Here is an 11,219-nt window from a genome sequence, read left to right on the forward strand (position 1 = left end):
TATTCTATATTCTAATATAGAATATTCTAATATGATCTACGCTTTCAAGATGAAGCTATCCCGTGTCATTACTGTGAAACATCACTGAAAATGACATTGTGAGGCATTTTCATTTGAAGTTTCTATTAAGTTTAGCTGATGTCATGAAAAATGTGTGTAATTTTTATTTGTAAAGTTTTAGATTCAGATATTTTTTGATTACATACAGGTGTGTGATAACACAATGCCCTAATCTTTCCCCTAGGAGTGGACATCCCACCAAATTCAGCCCAGGACCAGAGTGTGCAGTACTTAGAGAAACTGCAAAAAAACAAACAAACCCAAGAGCTATCTCAGACTCTACAGTCAGACTCTTTAAGCTCATCAGTACTTTTGAAGATTGACTTTTGTTTTCATTCATTTTCTCCTTTTTTTCTGAGAATTTTGGAGTCATCAGTGGAAATCATTAATGACCACTCTGATTGGCTTCAGGGTGAAATTTATGTGGTTAATGTGGCCCTTGCGTGGTATGTACCACCGGCAGATAGAGGAAGTGGCTGACATCCAGAAGTCCCACCAGTGGAACGGCATAACTAAGTGGCCGGCATAGTGTACAGGAACATATGTGCCGGAGACGCCTCATAGGGTGGTTGAGAATGACCGATCTAAGATCCTGTGGGACTTCCAGATACAGACGAACAAAATGGTGGTGGCTAACCAACCAGACGAAGACGGCTGTAGTGATAGATGCAGCGATACTGAATGACAGCAATATCTGGAAGAAGGAACACAAAAAGCTGGAGAAGTACCAAGGGCTCAGAGAAGAGCTCGAGAAGATGTGGAGGGTGAAGATATCAGTGGCCCAATCAGAGTACCCGATATGGTGACTTCCATGCTAGGTGAGTGGCTCCAGCAGATCCCAGGAACAACATCGGAGATCTCTATCCAAAAGAGTGCAGTCCTGGGAACAGCTAAGATACTGCGCAGGACCATCAAGCTCCCAGGCCTCTGGTAGAGGACCCGAGGTTGAAGGACATACCACCCGCAGGGGAGAGAGGAGAATTATTTATTTATTTTTTTTTATCTCAATAGATAAGATGGTTGTGTATAAGTGATCTTGTGCTTTCTAACTGGGACAAATGTCTTTATTATATCTCTATTATAAGATTATTCACACCAAGAATTTAAAAAAGATAAAACCTTGAATGCAGACTTTTATTTTGATGATCACAACAAAAATGTAAACACAGCAAAAGCTGAATGAGTTCAGCAAATTCTAACCTTTATCAGTAATACAGAAGCCATTTTAATAAAGATGATGATTTTTATTCACATTTTATTTTTTTTATTCACACATTCTTAATTTTCCTTGCGAGCTTTTGTCAACAGTAAGGCAATAAAATGCATTGCAGAATAACTGACAGGCTGGTTTTATTATCGGTTTGGCGGTTTGCTGCGACATCATGTTGAGTGCTTTTTGACAGTAAAGACAGTGGTTCAGTTCCAGCAGAAATACTGAATAAATAAGCAATCTTGTTAATGAATATTCAAGCAATGCAATCTTTTTATGTCTGGTGTGACTAAATGACTAAGCCTTCTAATTCATTAAGATGTTGGCTACTTCTTAATGAATTAGTTAATGGAGAACTATTTGCATGTTAATGAATTCCTAATGCCATGTATGACAAGAAAACTGTGTTTGTATATATTAAGTGTTTTCTTAAAGAAAATTTTGTCCCCAGAATGATCGGGAATGTTGTGAAATCATTTCTATATTTAAGCTTTGAAGTCAGAGTTCTATATCATTTCTTTTAGATCTTTTCTTTAATCTACATATCTCAATAAACTTTTCTTTCAAATATTTTGTTAAAGATACATTTCTCCAGTGGTACAGACATTTAATAAACAACACTCTCTCAATAAGGTATATTCAATCCCACTTGAAGTCTTGTCCTACAGTTTCATAGAATTTGATGTTAAATGGTCTATAAAACTCCTGCAGCTGTTCTATGACCTCCTCCTCAATCTGTACATGAGTCCTACCCTTGGATTTACCGAGGCATCGTGGCTGGCTGCTGCTCTCTGGTTTCTTCAGGCAGGGGAAACCTTTGGTTCGATTAAAGTAGAAGTGTTTGTCCGTAATAATTCGTTTCAGTCCCAAAAAGTCCTGGACACGTCCCATTTCCCCTGCTGGATCTGTTATCAGTCGCTCACCGCTCACAAAGTGCATTTGCGACAAGCGAAAGTATTGCAGCCAGTTCTCCAGGTGCACAATATACATCCCAATCCGAATGGCATTCCAGGAAGTATCAACAAGACCTAAGCTTCTGTTCTTAAAGGCCAGCTCTTCAAACGTGGGAATGTCAGGCTTCTTGGAAAGCGTCTGTGTGTAGTCAGAAATGGCTCTTGTGACTGGGTTACGCACCACAACGATCAGCTTGGTCTCATGGGACATGCTGGAAATGCGTCTGGGAGCCTCTCTGGTAACAAAGTAGCTGGGAGTCTTCTCTAATGTGATCTGGCTGTCTAGTGTACGTGGCATTAGTCCCCTGGGAAGAAAGACAAAAAATAAAATACACATGAGTCACCAGGAGTTGTTATTTTCATGTCCAGGAATATTTCCACATGCCTTTATGTTTTATGACTGAACCCCCCCACACACACACATCTATCTTAGGTGGAAGTTTAAAGGCTGTCAGTTGGATCACAGAGCTAAAAAAAAGTGGGTGTTCAAATATTTTTAGGCAAGCAGCAATTCCACAATGAGGAAGATCCAAAATCTTTAGTTAAGCATATTGTCATTAATAACAACCAAAATCAAAAGCACAAATTATGCATAATGGCAAATTAAAATTTAAACTTAGTGTGTCTCTAATTCTTTTTATTATAGTTATAAAGTTATTACTCACAAATATGCCTATTTTGGTCTTGCATTGAAAATATTAATTAATAATATAAGGAAAGAAGAAACAAAAAAAGCACTAATTAAATGTCAATGTCAAATCTTACTGACTTTTGTCTAACAGCAAGATAAAAATACAAAATATTTAAGAGCTAACAAAGAAAGTTGTCCGTCTTTTGCACTGCATTGTTAAAACAAACACCCAAATAAACACGGTGTGGATGTATTTGTTAGGCATTTGATGCTGACAGGACAGCTTGTACAACCAAAACATGCATCATAATTATCATCATCATGCTGCCAAGATAATGGCTTTGCACATCCACAGGCAAATGATTTTATTCGTCCTATTTGTCACAAGAGTTTCCCTTCGCAGTGTAATATGTCATTCTGCTTTGGCACTTTGGTTCAATAAAAGTTGATTAATAACCATCTGGTGTTGGCTGTTGAGACAATGGATCCCCTGTTCACGATTCAGAGATCATCCATACTTCTCTATAGTTATGTCTTTGCTCTACATATTCAAGTGACTGCTGTAGCTTTGGCAAAATAACTCACCAATTTGATAGGAACAGCTCCGAGACAGTTCTTTTAAAATAGCCTTTTATGTTTATTATTACAGATTACAGAGTACCTGAAAACATAACATTAATATTTTGTGTCTGCAATATGTTTGATATTTGGTGGTTAGGACAAATGCTGGGTTGATGGCATGTTAAAAAGAATGCCTAAATGTCTGTACTGTAAATGTCTGTGAAGGGTCTCAGTCATCCAGGTCATCGTAGTCTAAGGAGCTTGGGGAAAAAAAGCGTTTGGGCTTATTTAAGTTTCTTGAAGACATTTCACCTCTCATCTGAGAAGCTTCTTCAGTTCTAAGAGCAATTGGTGGAGAGTCCCAGATGAAAGAAGCCATCTACGTCCACTGTGAACGACCCTGCTTGAACAGAGGGGGTGGCTCACGACACCAACTGTCTGCCATCTATGTGGAGATAAAGTATCGAATTTCAGGAGTGGGACCACGCCTCCAAACATGTTTCTTCCGGTTCTTATCTATATATGTTCCCCCAGTTCTACAAGCTGTTCATTCTCGTTTATGTGCCAATTCTTTAACTTCTTCGCTTCTATTTAGTACATGGGGATCTGCTAGGCCCGGGAGCCACCAGCAGTCCCCTTCGACGCCTTCCCCAAACCGCTGCTCAATTCACGTCCAAGCCAAACCTTCATCTACTAAAATGCTGTCTAACCTAAACGGAGGACGTGGGCCCAGCTAGTGAAAATCCAGCTTTGAGATCCCTTCCCAGACACCTTAACACTCACTCACACATTGGGTCATTTGTTCTCAGTAATTCACATGATAGGGTGGGGCAAGGTCTCACAATCACCTGAAACCTTGGCTGATTGTGACCAACACCCGTTTTTACACCTTGGCTGTGATTAGGCAGAGGGACAACAAGGAGTCCAAGACCCTCTTAGTGACACTCCCAATAGGGCTTAAAATCTGGGACTCGCCACCAATTGCTCTTAGAACTGAAGAAGCTTCTCAGGTGAGAGGTGAAACTTCTTCAAGAAGCTTAAAGAAGTCCAGACACTTTTCTTTCCAGCTCCTTAGACTCTGTACTGTACATGAAATCTCAAAACAACATACACCCAGATATAGTGTATGCTGTAGTAGACTGCACCGGGACACCTAAACCTCCAGGAGCTGCTCGTCTATGGAAACCCATGCTGTGAAGTTCCTGGCATGCATTTTTTTATCACAGATGTTAATGCAAGAGGAGGTTTCAAACTCTGCAGTTGCTGGGCCAACAGAGTACTATGTAACTTTATGCTGTCTCTTACTTTGTTGCTGAGTTACTGTGCTTCCTTACACCTTCCAGTTTGCAATAATACCACTTACAGCTGATTGTGGAACAGCTAGGATGGAGAACATTTGATGGACTCACTGATCACAATGATGGCATCCTATTCCAGTATCACGGTCAAATTCAGTGAGCTTTTTAGAATGATCTATTCCTCCACAGGGCAGACTGCATGGTTACTGGCTTGATTTTTGTACACTTGCTGCAATAGGACTGAAAACATCTGAATTCAAAGATTAGGGATTCTGGCCCAGTACTCTTTTATCCACATAGTTTATCTAAAGTTGGGGTTGACACAAAGTTCACACTGAAACAATGCTGAAACATCAGTAAAAAGTTTAAAGATTGTAAAGTGTCAAACCCCAACTCCCTTGTGTAGCGCTAATTAAAACAAACGACAGGTAGTGAGAGATGTTCAAAAACACTGACATTAACTTCGGATGTTGGCGTGTCAGAAATATAGAGACCATTTTTGATGAGCCTTGAAGCCTTGGAGAATGCTTTCTGTTTGCTAGTCTTCAACATTCATTTGCATGAGTACTTAGAACACACACATAACATACTGATATGCTTCATGACTAGATCATATGCATCTGTGGAAAAAATACTATCTATGGTATTGTGGTTAGTAATTAGCAACATTTAGTGTCCATATAACCTCAGTAATTAGGTTCTGGACATGGCAAAAATAAACATTATACTTTTGATCTGCAAGTCCAGCACAGTGCTGGGTGACTTTAAACCATGTTACATAGCTACATTCTCAGCATGTGAATTGGTTTCTGGATATCAGATACATTACTACACAGTTCTGATGATAAATATCAAACTTTCTTTATTATTACCGGAGGAAGGCTTCGATTAAAACCTAACCTTTCTGAAAGCCTTTTCTTTCAAGGTAGGGGTAGCCATAGGTTACCTCTACAGTCTTGGAATTATTGATCCATTTAGTTTTATTTATGAATCCTTAGTTGTTGGCTCGGGTGCCTCGGGGCCACCAGGGAACTATTAATCTTTTATAAGAACAGCACCTTCCAAGCAAACAGCTTTGCTACAAACTGGAAAAATAAATAAATAAAAATAAAAAAAGGCGGTGCAGAGCCTAAAGAGATCTTCAGTTGTCTTCTCGAATAAGTGTTTTTGTTATCTGATTTGTCAATTCCTTACGTTTTTACCACCCTCAGAGATGAAGATTGTGTAGTTGCAAAGTAAATTCAATATGCACTGGTTAAAAATTGCAATTTAATATTACACAAAGCTTAACATTAACACATACAGAGAAAGGGCACATAGTGTTTACTGTGCAAGCATATACAACTCTTTTTCTGTAGAGAACATGTTAACACCTTTGCAGTGCAGGGAGAAGAGGCTGGGACTGTGACATTTATGAAAACGATAAGGATGTCAAATTTAGAAGATATTTGACAGGGATTCCTAACTCCCACTGGTAGTGAGCCTGTCTTTTAAGCTTCTTTATTCCCAGTGAGGCGCAGGACTAGACATGGATATTGTATTGACAAGATCTCCTTAAAGAAAAAGAACAAAAAAACCCACGAATCTCAAATACATTTCTATTTTTAAGTTAAGGGAGGAAAGGATGTTATAAGCTACTGTGTTAATAAAGCCCAGTTGTGAAGCCATCATCATCATCATCATCAAAAACATCTTGGTGTTCTGAAGCCCGATGAGGCACGGCTGAGAAACTGAGGCGCACTGTGCTTTAATACCATAGCAACATGTCAATCACAGTCTAAAGCATACCTCCCGTATCTGCTGTTGAATCGTATGTGAGGCTGGACCAGGAAGTTGTTTTTTGTGAAACTGATCAAGTGTGGCTTGGAGTAATTGTCCTGTTTCCATCCTGATGGTATTCTACAAAGCACAATTAAATCATGTTATGTTGAACTTAAAGTTTTCAGTGTCACAAAGTTGGCTCCCTTTGTCCCTGATGCCAAACACATGAAGTCATCTGAAAATGTCACATTGTCTTTTATTTACAGTTTGCTTTGAGTTTCTTCTGAAGGAATACATTTATACACACAATTTTTAAACTGTCTTAAAAACACTACTTGTAATATTACCAAATGAAAACTAAGTTGCAGTATTTTATTTTAATAATTAGTCCTTATGTGCTGCACCAGTGTCTTTTACACAAGTGGAATGGCAGCTCAAAGCACAGAAAATTGATCAGTTATTTTTGTAGGCTATTTATCACTCAGAATACTCAATCAATAACAGTAATTTCACATTGATCTGCCATTTTCTTTATTAGTCAGGAGGGTGTCAGAACTCAATGGTCTAAAAATCTTGCTGTTTTAAAATTATCAGAAAAAAACGAAAAAACAAAAACTCTGATATGTTCTAAATGTTTTAGAGACAGGTGTGGGTTATATATGTGTGCGTGAGTGTGTGTGCTACAGCCTTGCCTTTTTTACGTGTCTGCTTACATCTTCAACACATTCATTGTTATGTGTTCATGGTGGAAAAAGAAACTGTGGCAACATAACCAAAGCATAGCTATCTGCTGCCAAGGAGAGAGTGTAAATTAAGATTTTTTTAAAAGTGCTATATCATTTAAAGTTTTAAACTTAACACTGATCTATGACTCACTGTCACTAATATGTACGGAGGAGGTCAGGAGAGCAGTGCGTGTCTCCAGCCGTGTGTAAAACATCAGAGGCTCTGTCATGGTTTGGGGCTGGATTTCATCCAGTGGAGCTGCGACTCTTGTAGAAATTGAGAGAATTATAAACACAAAAAAACCCTGTCAGATTTTGATCCACCATGCACTACTTCCTGGATATCATCTGACTGCCAAATGCTTAATTTTTCAGAAGGGTGATGATCCCAAATACACTGTCAGTGGAAATAAAGCACACCTGGATACACACAATGAAACAATAAAAGGCAGCCAACATTCAAAAAAGAGCTTTGAATGTGCTTGAAGAAGCCTGGAGAACTATTCCTGGAGACTACGTAAAAAAATTGCAAGAAAGCTCGCCTAAGAGAGCTCAGGCTGTGTTGAAGAATAAAATTGGACAGAGCAAATATTGACTGTTAAGCTTGTTAGAATTATACAAACTCTGTTTTCACCTTATATGCCTTATGTCACTCTATTTTTGCAGATGTTTAAGTGTTTTCTGATATTTTTTCAGATTTCTCAGACTTTAACAGTGTTGGAAATCAGCCATAGAGCTATACTTATCTACTTATAGCTTGTAGACCAGGTTGACTAAATCCACAAAGAGCGCAGAGTACTGGAGTACAGCATAGGCCAGCTGATCACAGTGTGCTCACAAAGAAAAATCTACTGGAGCTCACAAAACAAATTATCATGTGTCTTATAAGTCATTTTTTTCATATATGCACTGTTACACCCAATCTTAGACGCTCGATTCCACTTTAACCTCTCGTGATGCTCAAAAGAGTGAAATGGTATGTCACATTTTATGCGAACCTGCAGGAAGACCAGGTAACGAGAGAAACATGCTAAATACTTTTTATACTGTCATTACCTCTAAATGGAGTTTGAGGTTTTTGCCAAGAACGCCCAACTACATTAAACCTGCTTTGTAGTACACCGCTATGCTTTTTGTTTCTAATAGGAGTAATCCACCAACCAGATTAAACCACATGGTCTACTGGCTTTTTTCATTTGTGACCTGCTTCTCCTGTTCTGGCCTTTTGTTCAAGACAAAAGGTTTTTACTTGAAAATGCACGTAGTTTTTTTAAATAAACATGTTCACAGAGAAAACACTGCAGTCAGCCGCATGTTAAAATCACATTAACATTTGAAAGGTGCTAATGCATGCAGCATACATTTGAAATCAAATGCATCTAAAACACATCTGAAGGTGGTCTGACTCACAGTGATAGGAAGGTGTAAGTGTAATCAGTGTAGGTTTAATAGATTCTTCAGATATCACATCCAACATTATGAAAGAATTAAAGTAATGGATTATTTCCTTCCAGTATTAGAAAGTATGATTTCTTTACGTTACATACACTTGAACAAAATGCATTTTCTGCAAATGCAATCATTGGAAAACTTTGAAATAATGAATACATGTTTAGAATTTTAGGTTTTAATCTATTTAGTCCAGAAAGATTTATAAAATCTAGATTGAGTGGTAATAGTTCTATAAATTTTTCCCATCAATGTGTGCTGGGAGGTGTTCAGTTGGTTTAGTTAATCTCAGACATGGATGCTTTCTACCTCAGCTTTTGTGTACAGGTTCTATGAGCCCAAAACCAGGAAAATGAGACGAGGCCATTTAAAATATATCTTCAGGGAACATCTAGAAATCTATTTCAGAATTGAATAGGGCTGATTTCCCAGCCTGTACAGGATATCTCCACCAACTTTTCTCAGGCCTGAGTGGAAAGCATTACACCAGCAGTGAGTGTGATTCCTACTAAAACTATTCAGGTGTTTACAGTAATTGTCATTAATGGATGAATAAATCTTATATGAGTTAATTATTGTTTTCTGAGGGAATTTCTTGAATGAAGCACAATTTGTTACCAATTATGAAACAAATTGTGTTTTTTCTTCATTATCTGTTTACACATAAATTATTTTTACATTTATCTTCGGCTTTGCATCCTCCGACTCTCACATTCTTTTTATGATTCTTTAAATAATTACCTGATGTTTCATCATATTGTTTAACTAGCTATAACTTCAGCCAGGGAGCAAAAAGTAAAATCCAATAATCAAACAATGATGGTCCTCTTTTATATATTAAAATCATAACCATTTAACAGGGACACTTTTATATTAGTGAGATATTTAGAGAGATGTTAATCGTGAACACTGGAGCAAAGGTTTATGTCCAAGTTTATTTGTCTGGTTATCACACAATTCGGTCGGGTATGGCTGATTTTTAGCTGAAACAGACTGAATATTTTATTTTAATAAAGCATACACCTTTGCTCACTTAAACACACAGTAGTAGCAGCCTCATTTGTGTGTCTCTTCATTACCGAGATAGCAGGAATCAAGCCCGAAGGAGAATATGCAATACCTGAGGCAGGTGTCTGAACCCATCATCAAAAATTGTGCTTTTCAGCGTTTTTGTTTTTTTCCCCCCCTCACCATACCAAGAAACTATCAGCACTGCAGACGGCATCTGAAATAAAAAGATAAAACTGAGGGTTCCTGCAGCAGCAGGTACGCAAAAGCTGCTCACGAACTCTGCGGATAATAATTATTTGTTACAACAAAATATATAGATTTTAATTCCCCTAGACTTGCTTGGGGGGCAGTCACTGTTTCTGAAAGTTTGAATCAAAATGCTTCGAATTAAAATACACTCCCATTTGAACACTTTGCTTTTTGGACCTGCGAACACAAACACATGCACAAAAACCCAGACACACACCTTGATTAACTGACATTTGAGTGAAGTGCCTTGATTGATTACCACCTTCTCACTCAGAATAAGTAGTAAATTCTTTGGGGGTAATTTGCAATCTACTTCACAATTCTTGGTCAAACTTTAAGTCAGGATGCATTACAGTCTTGGCTCTGACATTTTAATCACTTCAAGAAAATGAACTCATGGGTGGAAGATCTGCTCAATACAGTAAATGAGGCCGGCTCCTGGAGAACATGGATGAAAGCTAATTTGTTCTGGATGCTTCAGCACTGCATTTGAATCTGCAATTGCACTTTTTTTTTAAAAATTAATTAAAACATTCAACAGCTGATTTAATGTAATAATGTCACAGTGACACGTTTTCACTTCTTACCAACACACTTATAATTTTAAAAACACTGACTTAAATGATTGAAGTGGTGACATTTAGAATTTGTGCTGGAGTTAGTCTTAGAATAACTACTCTGACCATTCTGGTAATAATCACAATGTCGGTATGAGCGTCATATAAAAATGAATTTTGAAAACATTACAGACGAGCACTGTGGTAGAATATTAATGAGAAAAGGAAGAAAACACAGAAATGAACATCCTTTTGCATCTCTTATCTACAGCTTTGTTGGGGTCAACTGCAGAAAGCACGTCAGTCCTTGCCTCTCATTAATGAAGTGTAGTATGCTGAAAGATAGTCTAAATATTAAAGTGAACCTGAAAAAGCTTGCTGGCTAGTTTGCTCAATGATTTTCTCTGTTGGCAATGTGGAAGCAGGAGGTTTGGACTCCATGCTGAGTTCCCCCCAGATGCTGCTATATCATTACAAAATTAATAACCTACAAATATGAACATCTTCATTTGAAGTACCAAGGATTCCCTATTAAACCCGGGTACAGCATTTGCTTGTCATTATCTGTTTATATATATATATATACATTAGGGGTGCAACGATATTCGTATCGATATTGAACCGTTCGATACAGTGTTTTCGGTTCGGTACGCATATGTATCGAACAATACAACATTTGTAATTTATTTTATCAACTTTCCTTCTGACGATGCTGTCTGTGTTGAGCGCTCAGTGAATCTGCGTTCGACTACTC

The 11,219-nt window shown here is 37.9% G+C and overlaps 1 protein-coding gene across 1 annotated transcript in view; it reads right to left on the bottom strand.

The window, feature by feature from the left end:
- Window positions 1-1,865: 1,865 nt before the first annotated feature.
- hs3st2 (heparan sulfate (glucosamine) 3-O-sulfotransferase 2) overlaps window positions 1,866-11,219 on the bottom strand; it is a 30,460-nt gene continuing 21,106 nt past the window's right edge. The window contains exon 2 of the mRNA XM_005726004.1: window positions 1,866-2,528. Coding sequence (XP_005726061.1) covers window positions 1,910-2,528 — 619 coding nt within the window. The 3' untranslated portion in view covers window positions 1,866-1,909. The remainder of the gene's footprint in view (window positions 2,529-11,219) is intronic.

The sequence above is a fragment of the Pundamilia nyererei genome, unplaced genomic scaffold (genome assembly GCF_000239375.1).
Source record: "Pundamilia nyererei isolate P.nyererei 1_Seehausen unplaced genomic scaffold, PunNye1.0 scaffold00018, whole genome shotgun sequence".
Taxonomy (NCBI): domain Eukaryota; kingdom Metazoa; phylum Chordata; class Actinopteri; order Cichliformes; family Cichlidae; genus Pundamilia; species Pundamilia nyererei.